General features: G+C 43.2%; 3 protein-coding genes across 3 annotated transcripts in view; 1 reads left to right on the top strand and 2 right to left on the bottom strand.

Moving 5' to 3' along the window:
* Nucleotides 1-1,395: 1,395 nt before the first annotated feature.
* Nucleotides 1,396-2,038, bottom strand: LOC128302549 (uncharacterized). Its single transcript, XM_053039398.1, has one exon. The coding sequence runs from the start codon at nt 1,836-1,838 to the stop codon at nt 1,494-1,496; it is 345 nt and encodes a 114-aa protein (XP_052895358.1). The 5' UTR covers nt 1,839-2,038; the 3' UTR covers nt 1,396-1,493.
* Nucleotides 2,039-2,103: 65 nt separating this feature from the next.
* LOC128302550 (peritrophin-1-like) lies at nt 2,104-2,609 on the bottom strand. The gene is made up of 2 exons (XM_053039399.1): nt 2,492-2,609; nt 2,104-2,414 (listed from the first exon to the last, which is right to left on the bottom strand). Exons 1-2 carry the CDS (start codon nt 2,496-2,498, stop codon nt 2,152-2,154), a joined length of 270 nt encoding a protein of 89 aa, XP_052895359.1. The 5' UTR covers nt 2,499-2,609; the 3' UTR covers nt 2,104-2,151.
* A 9,074-nt stretch (nt 2,610-11,683) lies between these two features.
* The window catches only part of LOC128304045 (uncharacterized), a 38,435-nt gene continuing 27,266 nt past the window's right edge, over nt 11,684-22,852 (top strand). The window contains exon 1 of the mRNA XM_053041168.1: nt 11,684-11,753. Coding sequence (XP_052897128.1) covers nt 11,684-11,753 — 70 coding nt within the window. The remainder of the gene's footprint in view (nt 11,754-22,852) is intronic.

The raw sequence follows: 22,852 nt of genomic DNA, 5'->3' as shown, positions 1-22,852 counted from the left end.
ATAATCCCTTCATCAATGCACACATTAGCTGGGTGGTTTGTTTGCACTTTCTTTTCTAGATCCGGGTCAGTACGTTAGTGTTGTTCCGGAGATATCTGCTAATCTATTCTAGTGCCTGCGCAGTGTATAATCTCATCCTTCCGTTTGAGCTATTGAAGTATTGATAAATAGAGTTGTAAGCTCGGTGAGTTACTAACCGTGTGGGGTTGTATTAACTTGCTGCTATTGTATGAACAGTATATCTCGTTGATCTACCATTACATTATAATCCTTTCTTTACACACTGCTCCGTACCGGACGCTGATACTTTGGAAAATTGTTTCTTGTCCCATTTTTCGTAGGATTGCGCACGCTTTCTCCCGTCAATTCTTATCCTCATTACTAGGACGAGCTGCGGAATTTCTTGTAAGCCTCTAAACGTCTCTATGACCGTTACCTTTTTCGTACGTTACACATGGGCTCGTATTACTCCAACTGCTATACTTGAAACCAGATTTCGGCCATTCCCAGAGCTCGGATATCACAACTAATCCAATGGCGACACATTGCACCCAAACGGCCGTAGCAAATTGTTTTCCTTTACAACAACCTCAAAAGGAGAGAGAGCATAAAAACACACATTTTGAACAACGTTTTTGTGATGCAATGTTGAAGTCAGTACTAACGTTCTTTTTCTGTGGGATCAAACCAAAAAATTATTTATGCTACAACATTTCATTGTAGAAATAATACCCATACTGCCTAACTGACCGATAACGCGATACGTTACTTACAGTTTTATTATCATTCACTTCTTCGTAGGCTACCCGTGCAGTTGTTGTGCATTAATATCTGATCCACACTATCAGTACAGCTACTGAGCACAGCAGGCAGCCGCCAAGGGGTTTTGCACCGCGCCTGGGGGTTGAGGTGTGTTCCCAATGAAGGAAACCATTCCAAACCCTCTGTCTAAATCTCCCCCACAGTATCGACACCAATGTATCTCTTTGCCCTTTGTAACTTCGTGTGTTTGCGTACCTGTGTGTGATTGTGTTTTTTTTTACTTCCATGTTTGTTGTTTGTTTTGTTTGTATGAAATGTTACTACTGGCACCACAAAAATGCGGGACTACTAATGGATCTAGGGGTGGGCTATAGCATGGAATGTGGTGGGTGTAGTGCATAGGCGAATGGCAAATAATTGAAGCAAAACATAAACAAGCGTACCTTCCAACCCCTACCCCGTCATTACCATAGGCTACCCGTGGAAGTGGCTGTCGTCGGTCTGTGGACACGTGTACCCGAACAACTAAAACTCTCTGCGGGAATGCATCACACCCGTATCCGGACATACGCGCACACAAACTTTTGACACGAGAATACCAGATGAAAGATGAAAGTAAAGCAATAAAACTGATCCAGGATTACAACAATAAACACCCGTAGTTTTATTCCAATACGTTCGAATCACATCGGTCAAGATATAACCGAAATTTAACATACATTACTATGAACCTATTCCGACATCGTTGTACCTAGCCGTTCCAAATCTTGACTGATTTCGGCCATAATTTTATCGCACGCTGCCTGCAATTCATCGCGCATTTCTTGTAGCGTCCTCTTCAGCTCTTGTGCATTCGTCTTCAGTCCCTGAAACTGTTCGTGGTGTTCCACCGTGGCATCGTACACCTTCCACCAATCGTCCATGCTCGGTTCCTCGGTTAAGGTTGGTAGGTTTTCGCTGGAAATTTGCTGTGGCGCAGGTCTTGTCTCGTGAAACAGCTGTAAATCCTCTCGCATTTGCTCTTCGGTGGGTGGTTTCGGGAGCGGGGCCACAGTTTGTTTAGATTTTCGAAACATTTTTCCACTTGATACACCTATTTAAGAGGTAGAACGAGTTTTTCCACCAGTTTCGCGTATACGTTGTTTTGTTTTGGAATTCTCCGTGAACTGTCATTGCGCTGCGATGTGTCAATCGGGGGTGCGTTTATACGTATGCGAGTTGAAGTTGGTTTGAATCGAGTATGACTGTTCTGAGTTGTAGATGCATGCACCAGTAAGCTTCAAATTTATTTTAACAGTGAAGGACAAAATTTATCTCATCTCATCTATCTCATGCATAATATCACATTTTAAAATAACCTTATAATTTATTGATCAATTAAACCCCACTTTAAGGATCGATCTCGATGGGTCGTTCGCAGTTAGCCAGCTCAGGGTAATCACAGTAATCTTTCTCGATATTCCAATGCAAACCGCCGGGACAATCCATCTCGTACTTCTTCCCATCGAAACACTTGTAAAACTTGGTACAGTCGGTGAAGTGCGGGATGTGAACCGGATGGAAGATATCGTCCACTTCCGGGCAGGTGATCGGAAAGTCCACCGCCTGTACAGCCACAGCAAACGTGGCGAGCAAAACTAGTGCACAAACACCTGGAAACGGAATGCAGGAAGAGTCGTTCACAAAGGAGATTCACAGTTGCGACTAATAACGTTTCACTTGCAATTACCTTTCATGATTTTAACGTAGCACCGATAACAACTGTTTGAATAAAACAAGCTTACTGACGAACAATGGCCAAACAGGTGGTTTTATATGTTTTCTTAGAGAAACGAAAGTGATCGAATGCGTTCGTATGTGAAACGATAATGAATGGACGATAAACAACCACTTGAGGTAAAGTTTTTACCGATCAATCCATTCCAATACACAATACGGCAAGGTAATGATGGCTCTTGTAATGTTTTGTAGCGTTAACCGACATTAACAAGCACACAACCATCGGTGCAGTTGTCGCTTATCTCAAGTGCTAACCTCGTGTTCCATCTCATGAGCAACACAAGCAACACGTTTCGGAAGACAATGGTCATTTACAATTACAAAGACTTTTGCTAGAGAGATCAATTCATTTCTAGTGAATTTCACTCAGCTAATGTTAATCATGACAAGGAATAAGGTGCAGGGCCACGAGAGTTGACAAAATGCTGACAAATTTGTCAAGTGACAAAATCAGCTTGTCAACTGCGAAAAACCACTATACCGTTGTCGCGCACACAATTGTTTGCAGATTTCCGATACCAAGAGAGCATGCTTTTCAAGAGCTGACACCTGCAGCGTGGAATAAATTTGCCCTGCTGATTTTGTCACTTGACAAATTTGTCAGCATTTTGTCAACTCTCGTGGCCCTGCACCTCTAGATGCGATTTAAATTAAATGCCAAAGAAATAATTCGAAGTCACTATACGATCAGGCACAGAATTCGTTTGTTTGCAAACAAGTTTAGATTACTTTTCAAAAACAAGATCGAAAATGTGATAAGGAATGAAGTAATAACATACGATGAGACGACAAATGCTGTTGTCTCACCAAGGAACAACTCCATATTCTTTGGCGCTTTGGTGGAATGAATTACGAGCTGGAAAACTAAAGAAAAGAAAACATGTTATGCCCATCCCACGCGACCCAAACTCCCAAGAATTTGGTCCTTGTTTTGTGGCACATTCACAGACGCGCACACCTACACACACACACACACAGACTCAAACGCAGTTCGGTGTGGAAATATTGGCCACCAATGTAGAAGCCAAGTGTCGGCGAAAGACAAGCGTTAAAGAGCGACGGAAACGCGACATTGGACGTCACGAGGCACCGACGGTTATAAACAAGTTAGTTAGTCAACAGCAGTGTATGGAGATGGAACCCAGGGAAGGTAGTACACCAGATTTGGCATCTGCATAAAATTTTATGCAAATTATGCACAACGAAAAAGTACACGCGGGATGGTAAAACGATGGAAGGGTTTTGTATCCACCCACCCACTGGGAACTGGGAAAACTCGTTAGAAGTAGTTCCGTCGCGCTCTTGCTGACTCTTCTGTGTCTGAGTGTGCGGTGTTTGTTTGGATGAGCACGCCGTCATGCTGGAAAGCGTTAGATGTTTTGCACAACAGTTGGCGGTAAGGATCATCTTAGGAGATCGGTGGCGAATCCCAACTGTATTAAGTCATTGAATGGTGGTTTGAGTTTTTGGTGGACAATTTCTCCAAGCGGAAGACGCATCTGCGTTCGCGAACGTCCAAGGTGAGACAGGTCGTTCCTTTCCGTTTGCTTTGCTTTCGGTGCTGCATTCAACGGGCATTCGGAAGGGATGAGACGGTCGGGGGAAAAGGTTAAGGAGGAGGAAAGGAAGACTAGTTTTGATTGCAGGAGTTCTGTGTGCTATGAGCTGAGAGGTGCTCAGCAAAGGCCAATTGCATAGTGCCCAAAGTGCATTTTCAACTCAAACTGTCCCAATGGGCTATGGGGTTATTGTACGGCATGGATGGTGTATTGAGATTTAAATGAGTTCATAACGAAACTACTTTATTGTCAGAGAAGAGAAGTTTTTCTATTAATTCCTTTTACCATTTGCTTACTTATAGCCATTCTCTAAGCATGTAATTTGCATGATAGACAGTCTATACTATGGACCTCTTCGGTTGTTCTTTGCCGGGTTTCAAGTGGTTTAAATAATAGATTGAATACTTTCATAAAGTAATATAGAGTATTAATCGGAAAGTTGGAGGAAACCTCACTAGAAATGACCCCTGCTGATGCAACCCGTACGAGTCATTTGTCAACAACTCTTACTAAGATTACGCTTCTGCCGTGTAGAGTAATTGTATTTTTGGATATCACTCACTTGCATGCACTTTAAAGCGAATCCACCGAAACACCGTAAGCTAAACACTCCTTTAGGAAGTAAACTTGCTCCAGCACGCCGTTATAAACCTTCCTTCGATTCCATTAGAATTATTCGCTAGACCCACAGCAGTGGTCCATGGTCGATGCCCTAGGTGTTCATGGGATGCTATTCGTCTAAGCTGGTACGGAACACAACAACAAGCAAACAAAAAAGCCTCCCTGCAGCCGAATAGAGAAGAATCCAACATCTGGCTGTCAGCAAACCTCTTATCAGCTTAACAGCGATGCTCGGAATCTGTTGCAATGGATCCACTGGCCAGTGCAACACGAAGTTGCCCCGCTGTTCGAATTCCCTTTTGGCACAGCAGGAGGGTTGCTGGGTGTAGGCTAGAACCAGAACCGTTGTAATGTTGCTCCGAAGAAGGAAAGAAGGTACCATTTTCGGTAGCATCAGTTAGCATCAGGAAGCAATCAAGCGAACCACCCCATGTGCGGCGATCGGCAGTTTGTTTGACTATCCGTAAAACTTTCCACAAATCGTCCTCAGGCACTCCGGCACGGTAACCACACCGGGCCAGCTTCGAAACGTAGTCGGAAAGAGAACCAACAAGCACTGACCACACAGGCCACGATGCGCTGGAGAATGTAAGCGATAAAAAGCAGCAGCAGCTGCCAGTATGCTTTTTTTTGGGGCTGGCAAAAAAAAATGGAAGCAATGGAGACGCCCAGTCCTCGGTGGAGTTGTGCTGGTCAGTTTTGGGTTGTGAGGCAGGAGCGATATGCTTTCGATACGGCATGTTATTCTAGTGTATGCTTTATGTGATGTAGATAAATTTCTTTCACATCCTCTTTTGTCTACGGCGATACTTTCTTGCAAAATGTTCACCGATACACACCCTTCCGGCTGGGCGGTGAGCGTCACGGTGGTCATCAAGGTTTGTGAAAACACGAATTTTCCCCTCGCAGAAAGTTGGAGTCTGTCGTACGAAACAATTCTGGCAGGGAGAGGGGGGGGGGGGGCAGGGGAGAAACAGGAGTGGGACAGCTGGAGAAAATTTACATCGAGCACACTTCCGGTAGGGTGGCATTATGCAAATTTCGGGCCGGTTCTTTACGTTGTGTGCCAGCAAGCAAGTGGATCGAACGAACCATATATTGGATTTATTAAGCGCAGCAAGCGGTGATGATGGGAATGAGTTGAATAAGTTTACGAATATTTATATATTGAATGTTCTCTTTCTGTATGGGGGGTTGGGGTGGTTGACATAACTGAGGGCTAACCACACACTGTAAGACGTTGGTTATGTTTTCTTGCGGATGAGCAGTACATTAGCGTCCTTAGCTTAATAAATAGTTTTATAATAAGTTTAAAAAGGCATATTTTCACATAAAACCTAATATCAATTTAAATATTAACTTAACCTTTTTGATCGTGATCTTTGCAATAACTTCTTATACTTAATCTGCCATCGCGTGGAAAAACGTCGTACCACTGGGGTTGGCTAACAACAACTGACTTACCTAGAATCCTTTTTACTATCAAATTACCGAAATTCTTCCTAAACAACTTTACAGAAAAATACACCAAAAGAGCTGTTATTGCGCTGTTTTCAATTTAATATACCGTACAAAGCTCTACAATACGTTAACAATGTAATCCATTGAACCTAGAAGAGTGTACAAGCACCCCTTCTTGCAAAAATCTTCCAGCACAACTGCGGAAAAAGAAAGGCAGAAAATTCTAGTGCAACATATGGTCAAGCTGGATGAAAATCAATAACAAATATCCATTTATCAACTTTTTTACTGCTTTCGTAAGAGCGTAGCGTAAAAATATGTATCGAAAAGGAGCGAAAGAAAAACACCAATACCATTGATGCTTAGCATCAAAACAGCAAGAATCAGCCCAAAAGGATAGAAGGGAAAGGGATACAAAATGAAACAAGTGATGATTCCATCTGGAATGCGTTTTTTTTTCTTGTTCGCTTTTTTAAGCTGTTTAGCTGTACTGTCCCGTGCGGCATAATGTTTGTCTGTGACCAAATGTGCCACACGTGATGCTTACATTTCGATCATATTTTCAAACCTTCGAACCCACGATACTCTGGCCGCACCGGTCAGATGGGTTGAAGGTAGAACTGTCAAATGTGGCAGCGACTACAAAAAAACAAAAAAACAAAAGAAATATAAACGAACCCGGACATGTGTTACGGATTCGTATTTCGGGTGTTTCGATGTTGAAAATATGGGAAAACTTTCCATTTTATTAGAATTCTTCCAAGCTGGAGGGTAATTTCGTCAAAAAAACAAACAACGGGGACACCACATGATACATTCCACAGCAATCCATCTATCGGTCGGTACAGGCTGAAACTCAATAAAGAAAAATATGCAATAGCACTGCATAAACGCGCACCGACAGACATTAATCGAGCTGAAAAGCTGAAATCAATTGTGTACGGCATTGTTGAGCCATTGTGGTTTTACATCCGCGTGCCCCGTTTCGAACGGTTTGCGCTCAGTGTGTGCTGTTATTGTTGTTTTCAAAGAATACGTATGCTCCGGCGCAACCTTCCAGCCTTCACACTAGGGTTAGGGGTTTGAGTGCTTTTCCAGCTTTTCTTCCAAAGCAGCTCAGCCCAACTTTATGCAAAAATCCCATCCCATTCTCCTTCCACCAGGGGGAGCCAAAGGGGGCCCGCACCAGCAACAGTGGGGCATTATGCTTACGAACCACAAACCGTCGGCAGTAATTCGTTCTCGCTTCTTGTTGCTCGCGTTTCCCCCATCTCCGTGAAAGAACGAAAGGCTGTGTTCGCGCGCAATGGGTGACCCAAATTGTGCAATCCATCTTTGCGAAAGTTATCCATCATCATAATAATGACGTTTTTATGCATCGTTGCGCGTTCTGTCGGCTGCGTTTTGTGTTTGCGTTGAGTTGAGGGAAGGATGGAGCGTGGTGCGCAGTTGACTGCCGCTATTGCCACTGCTACCAATGCTCAATGAATCTCTTCAGCCTTCGTCGTGGGGTTCGATTATGCCTGCTGTTTGCATTCTTGGCAGGGCGCAAGGTTAGTGCATCTTTTCTTGTGCGAAAGGAAAAGGTTTTCGCGCGATGGAAATAATTTTGCCTGCGCAAACAGAACCCGATTGGGTCAGATGTGTTTAGCGCCCCGACAATACTATTGTGCGGCAAGAGTTATTTTTCTGATGAATATGTTACGAGTATGTATTGGTGATTAACAAGCGATACTAGTGGTATTGAAGTAATCCTTCCCGAGATGGCTTCGTGATGGAAATTGTTCTACAAGAAAGGGCAAAGAATTGAAAAACATTTCAAAGTATACTCAACGATATTTATCCTGTATTAATACTTGTTTGAACCAGCACCGACTGCCATAATAAAGATTAATCACGCATTAAAAACCTCATCGGTTATCATTATAAAAAAGTTTCTACTTTATTCCCACTAATGAATGGATCAGCTACGCGTACTAAAGACGGTAAATGCACCAAGGCTGGGATCTTTTCATTGCAGCGCAACGATAAATAGAACTCTTTTTTCCACTTTACTCAATCCTCAAAGGCATACCAACCTCCAACATGGTCCACTCGGGCCATTCAGACCACCAGACCACCAGAGAGCGTGTGTATGTGCCGCGACGTTTGTAATTATGAGCGCCTGCATGTATGCAACCTTTTGTGCAAAACGGTCGGAAACGCACCCGCGAATCCTATTATTGGCAGGAAGCGGCGGAATAGAACCGGTACGAAGGACAGCTTTTTGTTGCAACGCAAATGCTTTTGTGCTGCACGCGCGTTGTTGATGTTCCGGTGCGTGCAATGAGCCGTTTCCGGTGTAATTGCGGACGGTGTTGTGAGTGGTGAGTCGTTGCATGTTCCCAATGGATGATTGCTATCTGCTAGGAGGTCTTTTCTTTTATATTTTTCTTAAGAAGTTCGTTAATTTTTATACATTCACATGGTTCACATTCGTACTACGGCAACCATTAATCATTTTTGTCCGCATTTAAAGTAATTTTGGCCTAGTTTTGCGTTGCCGTTTTCATACTCATCTTCTTTCCAGAGCAAAAAATCCTTCCAACTTACAAACTGACGCTCAATTTACATAAATTAAAATACTTTCCGCGAAATACACGGATGAACGGAACTTCTGCAATGACTTTACGTACGTTTTTGACAGGTTCAGTGAATCCAAGTACCCGTTGGTGAATGTTATCTCTCCTTCTCACTCAACCCTCACCCTCACCCAGGATTCGAGATGAGTAACCTGCTCTTTCTGCTTCACTATTCATAAAGGTAGTACAGACGTACAGTTGCTCTGCACCTTCACCGAAAAGTGTGTGGACATTTTGTGTGTGGCCTTTCCGTCCTCTTCCGTGGAGACAAGCGAGTATGGCGTTGCGTAAAATGTGGCCAAACACAACTGTGTTTGAGGGACCGTCTTGAGAGTGGCCAGAGGTATCGAAACGAACAGGAGACACGATGTAGTGGGCTTCTATTTTCGTCACCGATGCCAAGAACTATGACCTCCTCATACGGAGCGAAACGACGCTAAAGGATGCGAGTGTGGTAACGCGTGTGCTGATTTGCATGTGTGAGGTTATGCAAATGTGCGCAACACTACATACCATTGCTAGGGGGAGGACGTGGAATTCACCGTTTACTGCTCCCAAAACGACACGGGCCACAGTGGTTGAGTGTGCTGCTCGGTAGGGTTGGAACGAAATTATGAAAGCTTTGCGGAGAAGTAAACAAAATCCATCGTCCATATAGACTGAAACCCTTCGGTACGCTCCCGGACTTGTATCTGTGCGGTAGCCTGGAACTGAGTGAAGAAGCTCATCTTCGTTCTGCTACTCACTGAAGAAGTTCTAGCGAACCGATGAAGTTTATCATGAAATATGAATATTTGTTCAATCAACTTTCCCCCGTCCTGATTGGAAGGTAAAGTTGTTGTGAAGATTTCCCAGAAATAGTCGTACACTTCATACGTTAGTATGCGCGTATGGTTTATCTTACGCTAATTTCTTTTGGGATTTCTAGAGCAGTGCGATCAATATTGAATCAATATATTTTTTAAAGTGACAATCAGTGAACCCATGTTGGCTACCGTTGAAGACCTTGGTGAGAATCGTGCTATAGGTTGATAGTCCCACAGCTTAAACACACACGCCAATGAAATGTGTTTTTAACACGATATTTACAGCCGAAGTAAAAAACTTACTGCTCGATTGACTTTGCTAGCGAAAACGGGACCAGAAATTTATTTGCTTACAGTGTGTTTTTTTATTTTGCTTTCAGCAGCATTGTGCATTGTGTCTCCCAATTGCACACCAACCCCTGTCCCCCTATCCATAAGACTCTAGTTTTAAGTCTGACGATAGAGTAATTTATTACCGTTCCGTACCGGTTCTTCTTCCACCACAGTTGCATCGATGCACTCACGGACTCACTCCCACGGTGCAACAGCGCTGAAACAGCAATCGAATAAATCCTCCAAGCTGTCAGCTGGCGAATGGGTGTGTGTGTGTATGGGAAGAGTGGATACGACTAAAAAGGCGAGAGAACACGTCGCGTACGGAAGGAATTGGTTTTGCGGGTTGGCCAAACTTTTGCCTGTTGTTGCGTTCGGCAAAGTAGTAAACCGTAGCGAATTTATTAGATGTTGCTTTTGTGACGGTACACAATGAAACAGCGATAGGGCCAGTAATAAGTTTTAAATAACTATTGCAGTACGTGGAAAGTAAATTTTACAAACTTTTACTTTGAACAAAAATGACCATGCGTCTCCATCGGTCTAATAGATGAGGGACCATGCGTCTCCATCGGTTTGATAGATAAGGGATCATGCGTCTCCATTGGTCTGATAGATGAGGGACCATTAATTAATAAATTGGCTCGCTATTTCATGGAAGCTATTGATATAGCTATCAAGTGTTTCAATATGTTTTATTAACATTAATATGAATTGATTTGTATCTCTATTAGTTTCAATTTCATTTCAAACTGAAACTGTTAATACTTACTGCATTGAATTGATTGCATGAAAATTAGTTATGCTGATCAATTTAATTTTGTTAATTTTTGAGTGGCTTACACAAAGCAAGACATCCTAGATATGTATAGTTCAATACATAACTGAACATCTCTTATTCTGGAACTCATTCCATTGCCAGCCATACCAAACCCAAACAGCACTCACTGCTGGCCACGTGAAACGAATCAGCACTCACTGTTTTGTTTACAGTTTCTAGCGACCATGTGTTCCGTCGGTTCCCCGATGTACCATGCTTTCGTTCGGAACCGCTTACGCTTCGGGTCGATTCGGGATTCCGTTCGGCGGTTCGGAATTGCACATCGTATTCACTAAACAAAGACGAGCTTTTTCGTCCTCGCCCAAGGGAGGGTTGATTACGTGCCGAGCTTAACTATGTCCGACCAGTTGACAGTGTACGGCCGGATGATGATGATCGTGTTACCAAGTGAGCTAATCCACGGTGGTGCTTAGTTAGTTAGTTAGAAGTGCGCGCGCGATAAGAATGCACTACGTCCCGTTCGGTGCCAACCGGGGTTCATGTGTTTTGTGCGGTTAATTGTTTGGAAGCGGTGCGTTTAGATTTATCCAAATCACTCACAAGCATCCACGTGATTGATGTGAAACAATATGAATGGGCAGCATTTCGTGCCGGACGCAATCAAGGCATTAAACACATGATTGTTACAATCCGTTGGGGTGCGGTGCGGTGAGTTTAATTATGAACGAATATTGCTTTCATTACGAAAGCTTGCGAAGCATTGTGAATGTTTGAAGTGATTGCGATAAATAATAGAGTTTGTTTCGCAATAAATTTAATGAAATTATTCACACAAGCTATTCGGTGAGCAAAAGTTCCGGCTTCGGAAAGAATCAAACAGAAAGTTTGATCTGCAATTGAGATCAAACAAAACGTGAAGTTTTCAGTGCAGTGTGTGTTCTCGAATCGATTAAGAAGGAGATGCATCTACCATTTGGATGGACGATGGATATACGATACCCGCTACTATTGACGCTGATCGCCATGATCGGTAAGTGGAGTTGAGTGAAATTGATCATAAATCATGGTTGTTCAACTTTTTGATGTTTTTTTAAGAATAGCTAAGGAAAGCTATTTTTAATAACCTTTCATTAACAATGACATTTCATTTACTAAGTTGTTTGGTAAGTCTCAACATTTAAACAATCTTTTTTGTAAATTTGCTCAGATTCGTAAAGATTTTTTTTAAATTAATCAAACAAAACTTTGCATAATATTAGGCGCAGTTTCCAAAGCCATTTAAGGCTCAGTTTCTTTCATTAAGTACTGCGGTGATTCATGCATTTTAAATGAATTTGCTAAATATGTGTAAAGGAAATATTTCCATAAGCTCCACTAGATATAGTGCAATGCTTTAATATGATCCGTTTCTAAAAATGTGACACAAATTGAGACGTCGTACAAACGAAGTATGCAATTCGCACGACAAATTGACCGTAATGCTTGCAGTCCGTTGATTTCAAAGCACATCCCGGTCGTACCACTGTCTATGCTAAGTTACAAATTTCATTAAAATAATTGCTTCTGTAAAACCGATTGCAATCACACTCCATTGTGCGGTACGGTTCGTGTCGTTTCGTCACAGCTAGAAACTCACGTCCGACCGTTTCCTCGCAAAAGCGATTGACGGTGTATTCAATTACTTAGCTGCAAATTTTCCCCCAAACGCTTCAACACCCTCGGGGGGTCTCGGACGGGGGTTTGCTACTGCTGCAATTATTATCCACTATCATCATCATCGATGGCTTCGATCGCTTACCTGGCCCGGCTGGCCGTCCTTTTTACTCTCGACCCAACTGGTGGGCAAGTTGCGGGAGGTAATTTCATAACTTTATCCATCCGTTTTGCCAGGCACACGACGATGGATGATGCGATACTCGACTTCCATGACTCGGGGCGCCTTGTCCCGGTGGGGGGTTGGGGGTGGGGGGGGGGGGGGCCGAACAGCCCATTGGGCGGAAGCTGCCAGTGAGTGAGTTCCGGTCGACTTGCGGATAACAATGATCTGTGAGAAACACTCTCGCTCGTGATACCCGCTGTATGTTTCCCCGAGTTCCCCGGTTGGTAGTAATAACGACAAAACGAAATAATCTTGATGAACTCCTTCACAATCCACTAACCACGGTACGGCTGGTTCCATCACCGACCAGCCCTTCAGCCCGTGGCTTGAGGTTGGTACCGGTCGACGAAGGTTTGCTTGCTCAACAATGTTTTTTTTCCCTGCTATGAGCTCTCATGCTCGTAACACTAGCGCACCGGTGAAAGTAGCAGTAGAATGAGAATGTTATTTCATTCTCTACCCTCTTTATCATAATCCCTGGATCTACCGCAGGAGTAGACTCTTCCTTCTAACCCGTAGCTCACTCGAAAGCGTTCCGCCCGCGCTCGGTATCGGGATGATGGAGCAATTACACCCGAGTGGATCGCCTTTACGTAAGGTGCATTTTACCCGACGTCATCGCAACCGATCCCGATCTGACCGCTTTTCCCGCGAAGCAGATTCGCTTACTCATCCCGGGCGGTTCGGTTGATGGGGAAGCATCGCTTCCGGGCCTGATGCGACCCGGTTACTCATTTTTCCAACCCCGTTACACGCGCGTCCCCGGCGACGCTTTGCCTGACATACACGCGAGACAGTAACAGTGTGGCCCGGTGCAGGATCGCTTCCCGTACCGTCAGTCTAGTACGCTGTCGGTCGCATGCCAAACCGAAGACGTCAGACGGCTGCTACTTTTCGCAATCCGATGCGACCGATGATTGAGTTTCGTGACATAGGAATGCGGTGGGTGACACCGTCCATTTCCCGTCACCCGTGAGCAAGCAATAAGTGAAGTCAACTCGGCTACCTCGTCCGCTTGACGGCTGGACGGTGATGTTAAATGCAACTTCCTTTTATGTGCGACGGAGAGACCACGATTCGCCAGTTCCATCAGCTAAGAAGCTTTCGGACGATGTAAGTGTGTTTTTGCAGTCAGTTCTTACAGTGAAGGGGTTTTTTTTTTCGTTTTCGCTGCAACCCGGTTTTCGGGCCGGTACGGATGACAAACGAACACCGACCGGGAGGACAATGTCTGCTGTCATCTTGCGTAACGGTTCGTACGCGTTCGAGTGACACTGGTTCCTGTCTTACTGCGTCACGTAGTGTTGCTTGCTGGTAGAACGTCACCCAGTATGGTGCACAAAGTTCCGACCGAGTTTGTTCCTCCACAGTTTTTTTTTTGTTTCGGGTTTTGTACCGCTTCTCGCCACAGATTCCAATGAACTGATAGCAATCGATAGTGCTTACGGCGTCGCAAAGTTGTTGTAGCAATTTTCGCTCAATCTGTTCTGTCACCGTTGAATGGAACCGGGCACACGGCAGGCGGATGCTTAACGGGCAGGGCAGCAAAAAAGGAAAGTTTTCTTCCTGTATGTGGATGTGTGGGTGTGTATTTTTGTTGCTGTTGTTGTTGCTTGCTGTGGGGTGACTTTGTGAAACGGGGTGGTGAGATAAAAGTGAACGAATAATGTGTGGCGTCGACCGGCAAAAATGTTCCAACAGAGCTTCTGTGCAGAAAACTACTTTGCCAAACTTTGACAGTTGTCTATTCATTCATTAGCTTTCTTGTGTACACATTCGAGACACGAGTGGCCCTTGTGTACGGTTGAGTATTTTATGTGCATCGAGGGTGGTTGATGAACCCCACACCGTTGTGGCGGGGTGTGGAGACGGTTGTCACGGAAGTGGGTGCCCTTAAAGTTGGCCAGTAAAGTCAACGGCACGACAGATATGAGCACACGTACGCAGAGTTTTAGAGAATTCAGATGAGGGTTTTCAGAATAGTTTAGAAACACCATTTGGTCTAGGTTGTTGCTGGGAAGCATCTTGGGAAAGGTTTACATTTTACGCAGAAGATATGATATATTTATTAGAAGAAATTCTTCTGGTTTCGGTAGTTTCACCCTGCTGTGTTGTGTTTGGCAAATGTTGAACCTCTTGGGGTAACCATCAAACCATGAAAATTGATAAAGGTAATATATTGCATAGCTGTAGGCGTTATGCTTCCAGCAAAGGATTCGAAAGTGATCTGAGCAGGGTGAATGTGTAGAATTATATTCTTTTCGTAACTCTTATTAAATTGTTAATTTCACAATTCATATGCTGATTGTGCAGAAAGCTGTCAAAAGCTGCTTTTTCGTTCGATGCTAGTGCTAGTACTTGTCTACAGCCTTAAGAAACGATCTGATTTGGATCGGAGTAGGCGTAGAAGTTTTAGGAAGTTAATTTAGGTAACAATAAGCTCACTTACATACACTTTCCCCAAAAAATAAGCCGTTGGTATGATATAGCTCCTACAAACGAACTTCATGTGGTTTGGATTGATTACGCCTGAAATTATGCAATTATTCTTTTTTATCGACACAACAACCTCAAGTGGTCTGGACCTGCCATTTTTGGCCTTCTTTGATTTTACTCATCCGTTGTTCGATAGTCAGTGCTGCGTACAGGTTGGGATTTTGGACTGGTCCTGTCGAGTTAAAACCGGCGCACCACTACATATACCAATACACCACTGAGATGTCTTAACTGCAAGCATTAGTTATTTTTTTTAACCTTGTCTCAATTCATCAAGGTAAATTTGATTAGGCCTGGAGTTGCAATAAGATGCAATAAAACAATGGAACGAGACCATTTGGTGATATTCTACTGTGTGAAGTACCTGTAGATATCATAACCTAACAACAAACATCTTGTGTGTTGATAGCAATCTTGTAATACGTAAATTGAATGTTTTTCTGGCACATACACGCACACACACAAAAAGCTTTAATTACACACAAAATGACATTACGCGTTCCAATCAATCCTCGTGCATGCGACCCTATAAATAAAAATCCCAGCAATTGAAAATTCATCAACCGTCCCTTGTACTTAACGATGGGCTCAAGAAGCAAGCCGAAAGCAATCCCGTACTACCGGCGCCACGCTTATGAATTTGAATTGCCCCAATTGATCTTCCCCAGGACCTGCCTGTCGATTGGAAGGATCTCGAAAGGTTCGGAAGTTTTGCCTGCACAAACGGTTCGCAATCAAAAATTAATGGCTCACCGTTGTGCCTCCCATTTTTTCCGCGCTTTCCGTTCGCTTACCCTGTCTGGCCAGACTGTCCATTGAAGCTAGCGGCCGATAAAATGTGTGCGATCTTGAGCTAATAATTTGGATTCCCGTTTCTAAGCATTTTTGCTCCGTCTGCCGCATTTTGGTCGGGAGGGGGGGATATAGAGCCAATTCCTATTGGGTTGGAAATGAAATAATGAATCGGTGAACCATTCGCGCGTTCTCATAACGCTGTGTGGGTGCCGTGAGAGGTAAAGAATTCCGTGTGCGTTAGAATGGAAACTTAAGCCATGTCACTCTTCAGCGGCTCGACTGTGGATCACTTGAAGCCGCCTGCCGAAAACAGACCGGCATCGTGAGTTCGCGGAACAGCGCAAGAATCGGGTGGAATTTGGAAATTGAAAAAGCTATCGGGAAAGGTTTTTTTTCATCATGGGGGTCCCAATACTTGCGCCGCTATTACGCTGAACGGGATCGTTGAAACATTTTAAGTGGGAAAAAATATCGCAAGCACCGAGAAATGGCGATGGTTTGGCGCAACGAGATGGGCAGAAGAAAGGACATACCATTTCGATACGCTTTTCACCTCGAGTGAATGGATCGATTGAGGAATCGGTGAAGAAAATAGAAGTTTGCTCGTGGCAACGGGTCGGTTGGGAGCTGGACAGACATTTCGCATAATTAAATGATTGAGTATGTTTATGATGATAGAAATTGACGAGGGTTGTAGGGCATTTTTCTGAGACGGGGGCCAAAAAACCCGGGGGCCCCCAAGTTGACAGGATCCGGCATGTTCCGGTTTTAACTTTTTCCACCAACACAAGCGCGCGCTCCCGCACACACACACACATTTGATTGATGGAGTGCTATTGATCATTCCAATCATCGTACACCAAAAAGTGATTTGCGAGAGTCGGCCTTGTCAGCCGCGGCGCTTATTTAAATGGTGTGTTTTGCAAACAGCGCTGCAAAGCAGAAGGTGATTATCTAACGCGCACCATTAAATGTTGAGCTTGAGTGGTGAAATGAAATTAATAATGTGTTTCGTTGAAAAGTGTGACGGGGAATGATTTACGTCATACGGTTTGCCATTTTGTTTTTCCTCCACCCGAACGTTCTTCAAAGACGTTGGATCATTGATTAACGATCGACATTAAAGTTATTTATAATGGGCACGGCAGGGTTTGCGTACAAAGTAAAACACGTCTCAAACCCACGTGCAGTCGAAAAGAAATCTCCCCACTAATTACTAATCCAGTTCGACCAACGATTGATTTCATCGGCAGGGTGAAATATTTGCGGAAAGCAAATTATCACTGTGCAAACATAAATTGCCTCACCACAAAGGCAAGCATCCGGGCGGGAAGGCCCCCTTTATGTATCGGACATAAGCAAGATGAAAGGTTATCGGGCTGTAGGCAACCTTCAATCACTAATCTCCACACACCCGACATCAGCAGACGAGCATCTTCTGCGTAAGTAAAACGGCAGCACGCAAAACCTAAACGAGCGTATGATGAGCATACCTTGGCAAGGTGCAACCGGCAAAGAACTCCTATCACCCTTTTCGCATCGGAATCGAGTTAGTCAGTTAGCCAGATTACGCTTTATCGTACGCCAGCACACACGAGACCGTACATCCATCCCGGTGGGGGCAGCCGGCATGAATCACATTCAAATAAATTCGTATTTATTCTCCCGTCAGTGGGGACGGGAGTGAGTGCCACCGGAATTGTTGCGGAATAGACCGGCGAGGAATGGTGGCGAAGGTGATTCCCAGTTCCACCATTTTCCATCGCGGTTTCCTATTTCTGTTTCCCGTTTCCGAATGGGGCTTGGGCGCCGCTTGGTTTGGAAAAGCTATTTCGATTGATTTCTTACTCAAACCAAACACGGGGAAAGTGTGGCGGGAATGGGTGGCGAAGGCAGTGATGGGACGGTATGTTTTCTTCACTCGTGATACGAGATACGGGGTGGCCGTGTGCTGGTGTGCTGTATGCCCGGGGAAAACGTATGGGATATAGTAACTCAATTTATGTTTATTGAAGTGTTTACGAGAAGTGTTTGGTAGACTATTTCGGTGCGCTGTTTGTTCAATCTACTTTTCTTCCCCGGTTTGTGCTGGATTAATTCATTGCAAGTGTGTGTGTGTGTGTGTGGGAAGTTGATTGAAAGCTTGCATTTGGAAATGGAAATGGAATGAATGTTGTCGGAAAAGCATGTATTGATGAGTTAGTATAGGGGTAATGGAAAGGAATAGAAAGGACACGAAATTAGTGACATATTGAGCAGTCATTTGATATGAATGCTTATTGTACCTTATTGGAGTATTTAGATTTTCGCGATGGCATGATGATGCATATTTGTGATACCAGCTATTAATATATGCACACAATGGAACAATTTGTTAGGGAAGAATAATGGATTTTGAAGAAAATTGTGATGTTTTTTTGTAGTTATTTTTAATCAAAACTGTAAAGCACTAACTATAGCGTAAATGATTTACTTTCACTCACCATTCACTGGTTTACCATGTGGCCTTTTCAGAATATTTGAATAAATTAATTACCGCCTGAATGTAGGCAATTTGAAAACAAATCTGTTGATATTAGGATAAATCTGGTTTATTAGTGTGTTCAGTATCTAACACTAGTTTTGTAGATTTGTGTACTAGTTTTATTGGTACGAAGATGTGGTTCTATTTTTTCGATATTGTGGTAGGATTAAAAACCTTTGACAATTCATGAATAACAAAAAAAAACCTTTGACGCACAAAAACACTAGAAATCACTTCAAAGCTTACTTGAAACCCCAATAATTAAAAATGTAGTTGCGAACAGTTGCCACACGATGTTCATTTATTTAATTGAAGCTTGGTTTACAGTGCACCAGTTGCACCAGTTCCCTTGCAAGCTGCCTCAAGCGCAAGAAGACCAAAAAAAAAGAACCACGAGATCTTCCCTCAAAGGAAAGCAAAGCTTTGCGAGAAAAACACATTGCGTTTATATTTCAATTTGAGTGTTTCCCTTCGTTTCGTCTTCATTTTCCACCACCGACGGACTGCAACTGCTTGCAGCAGACATTTTTCATTTCTTCCCATCCATCTGGGCGGCATGGGGTTGCATCTTCCCAGAACCAGCTGGTCACTCCGGAGACGGTACTCGCAGCAATCGAGATGGAAAGCCGCCAGCGCCGGGAGCGCACAAGCAGAGTGAAAAACACCTTCCGCAACATAATGAAGAGTGTTTTCGGCAGGGGAGAGAAAGGGTGCAAATGGCGCACGTGAAGGGGGGGAGGGTGTGTACGTGCCGTGCAAGTTTTACAGTAATTTTGAGCAGCTTCCGCGTTTCTCAAGGGTTGTGGGTTGTGTTTTTGTGTGTCTTCAATTTGCTTAAATTCAATTACATACCGAGCGTGGCCTCGGTGTGCGACTGCCCATCGGTTTGACCCGGCTATGGATGGGTTTGAGTTTTCCAAAGGTTCGCCACTACGATATGGTTGCAAAATGGGGCAGCCAGCCAGCCAGGCATGAAAGGTTTCTAACAATTTAATGGGTAAACTTAACTTTATTTTCAATTCAAGTTATCTTCCTTTTTAATAGAGGTATTAAGGTATTCACAGTTTAAAGAAAAATACATCCATTTGATTTAAAAAGCTAACTCAATATCTATATTTAACCCAAATTTATTTATTCTTTGGTTTGGTTTGGTATCCATTGGTTTAGTTCTTCTTTCAGGTGTTATTTTAAACTCCTTTTAGTTTACTTTAATGTTCTATTTTTGTGTTTCTTATGCTTATAATACCTTAAAAGTCTTAAGTATTTTTGTATTGTTTATTCCTATTTTTTAGTATATTGTTGCATGATTTTATCATTTAGTTTTTAAAACTAACTATTTCCAATCGTTTCCAATGGAGTTTATTATTTTGGCTTCAAAGCTTAAAAGTGCTGCTGCAAGATATGGTACGCTTTAAGACGTGTTAGAACTAACCATACACCATGCAAGACTTCCACCGTTCAACATTTTCGAATCACGCTTTCATTTGAACTCGAAAGAAAACATGTTACAACACTTTTCATTCGTTAAGCCGCTGCATTTTCTTGTTCAGACTCTTCGCTACGCCTTTTCCAGCCGTCCTACTGCATGCTGCTCCGTGGTTTCACCACCTTCCCGGGAAACCCCGGGAGGGATGGAAAAGCGATAAATAACTGACCCATGTTAGGTTGGGTCGGTTCGGGCAATTGGGTGCCTTTCTTCACGCTTCGAACCAACCCCGAAAGCACTTGAATTCCTTACAAAGTGTGCTTTCTTTTGGAATGCCGTTTGCATAAGTGCACCCAAGCTTACCTGCCGGTGCACCGAAACGAAACCACCCGCCACCCTGAAGCAGGTCTGCCGCTTGATTTCCGTCCGTTTTTGGAAGACGCTATACTACCACTGGGTGCTGTCTTTTTGCAAAAGAAACGAACGAAACCTAATTTAAATTAATTTAAATTCGCTTCGGTCGCTTTTACGCCATACGCCGACTGCTTCGTCTCTCTGAACCGACCCGGTGTGGGAAGGAAGTGGGTTCGTCTTACCCATACATTGCGGCGCGTCGTGTGCCCCTGTGCGGCCAAGCGAACGGACAACTTATCTTAAATGCATGCACTTTGGAGTATTTAAGAATCGAACCGTCCGGTTAGTCCCGGGGGCAGCGGCACGGTAAGGAACGACGCACGCGGTAACGCTGCAGAGCGTATTTTCTTCCCGGGTCATTCGTTTTTCTGGGGGCCAAACCTTTAACTGGAAAGCGCAATGCAGTGATGAGGGAAATTTATCTCTCGGCCCATTAAAAGCACGATTTTTGGGTAGGCAAAGTGCACGATCGGGCCGGAATGACCCCTTCCAGTTCATGGCCAGCGGCATTGCTGGGGTGTATGAGTATGTTGCCTTCGGTGCGTCGATATCGCTAGAGTAACCTAATTTATTGGCTTGGGTAAAGTAAATATTGACCATCGGTAAATGGTAAGGCTTATGAAAACGAGCGAATCGATGGTGTGTTTTCATTTTAATAGTTGAACCAGATACCAGACTCAGATGCTTGACGATAATGTGAAGGGATTTAAATGGAATCCTTTCAATTAAAGTTTTTCACATCTTGTGGAAGATCGTGATTTACGCATTACTTATATATAATATTATTATTTACAGACATTCAAAAGCGGCTCACATTACTTTAGAAATATAAGACCTATGAATGTCTGTTCCATGGAAAAGCTCTACATGCCATTGCATTGCATAGGCATTAAACATAACGTAAAGCTATTAATTCAAGAAAATTAGCTCCATTAAGGTGATTGGTATATGTTTTTCAATCCGATATGACTTTTACTATAAATCTTGGGCATTCAACTATAAACAATAACTTAATACATATGAGGTCTGTAGGTGAGTTAGAGTGTATTGCTCAAGGATTGCCCCCAGCATTTATGAATATTTTTATAATTATTGTACCGATTCTGTACATTTAATTAATACCATTGAGGAATATTAAGTGATATTAATATATATTAAAAGAAGAAGATTTACACATTGATGTACTTACTTTCTTACAGTCAGTTTAAATTAGGCACTATCAACGGTCTCCTCTTCGCTGATTTTCTAAATTTTCTTGTATCTTATTGAGATCGATACCCCTAATAGTATGCAATTACTATTTTGAGAGCATTTCGTATCTAAAAACAACGACAAATCTCATCTTAATGCAGTGGAGGATCAATCCCCTTGAAGGCCGCAATTTTTTAAGGGGGGCCTATAATTTTGCTACGGCCATATTGGTGTTAGGGAGGTGTACTTCAAACATGATTTAACAACACCAGAAAAGTCTCTGAAAGAAAGCTCCCTTGCGTACAGCTCAGAGTTCTGTTGCGTAGCCCTGTAAATGGGCCTAGTAAGCTAGTCTATATATAATCGTTTGTATGCACTAAGGAGAACCATAACGCCACTACTTGGATCACATTTTCTACGATTTACGTACATTTACCATTCCTGATTAGTCCAGCGCCTGCTACGATTTTTCGCCTAAGGTACAGTTTTCAATCGGTTTACTTTACGGTAACAATCAGAGAAATTTCTTAGAAACCTGTTTCGCTCATGTTGAAGATTTAGGCGATGAACAACACAATTGTTTTCAGATTTGCGAAACCAGGAAAGCATGTTTTTTCAAGAGGTGACACCTGCAGATGCATTTTCAGATTGCCGATACAAGGAAAGCATCCACGGAAGAGGTAGCACCTAGTACACCAATTTTGGTCGAAAACCGCCGAAAGGTATGCAATATTCAAAACATTAACTTTCCCGTTGGTCGAGTAAAATTATGCAGCAATTTTGCTCGAAAACCGCCGAAAAGTATGCAATGTTTAAACACTAACTTTCCCGTTGGTGGAGCAAAATTTCTTCGAAAACTACCAGTTTTCGAATGTATAGTACCAGGAGAGCATCCACGGAAGAGGTAGCACCTTGTACTGCGCCGTAAGGTATGCAATGTTTATACACTAACTTTGCAACCAACTTTCCGCCGTAAGGTACATACATTGCATACATTACGGCGCAGTACCAGGATCTACCTCTTGCGTGGATGCTCTCCTGGTACTATGCATTCGGAAACTGGTAGTTTTCGAAGAAATTTTTCTCGATTAACGGGATTAATTAGTGTTTAAACATTGCATACCTTTCGGCGGTTTTCGACCAAAATTGCAATCCCAAGTTGTTGCATATAAGATGTTGCATGCCAGATGTTGCGCAACATATGTTGCGCGACATATGTTGCAAGTCAGATGTTATGCAACATATGTTGCGCAACATGTGTTGTGCAACATGTGTTGTGCAACATCCTGGTACTCGGCTGGTACCAGGTGTTACCTCTTGAGAGACATGCTCTCCTGGTATCGGAAAACTCAAAACAACTGGTTTGTATGGAAAGTTAGTGTATAAACATTGCATACCTTACGG

Source organism: Anopheles moucheti, chromosome 3 (assembly GCF_943734755.1).
Source record: "Anopheles moucheti chromosome 3, idAnoMoucSN_F20_07, whole genome shotgun sequence".
Classification (NCBI taxonomy): Eukaryota; Metazoa; Arthropoda; class Insecta; order Diptera; family Culicidae; genus Anopheles; species Anopheles moucheti.
The sequence above is the reverse complement of the archived record's forward strand: the minus strand, read 5'-3'. Positions and strand labels throughout refer to the sequence as shown.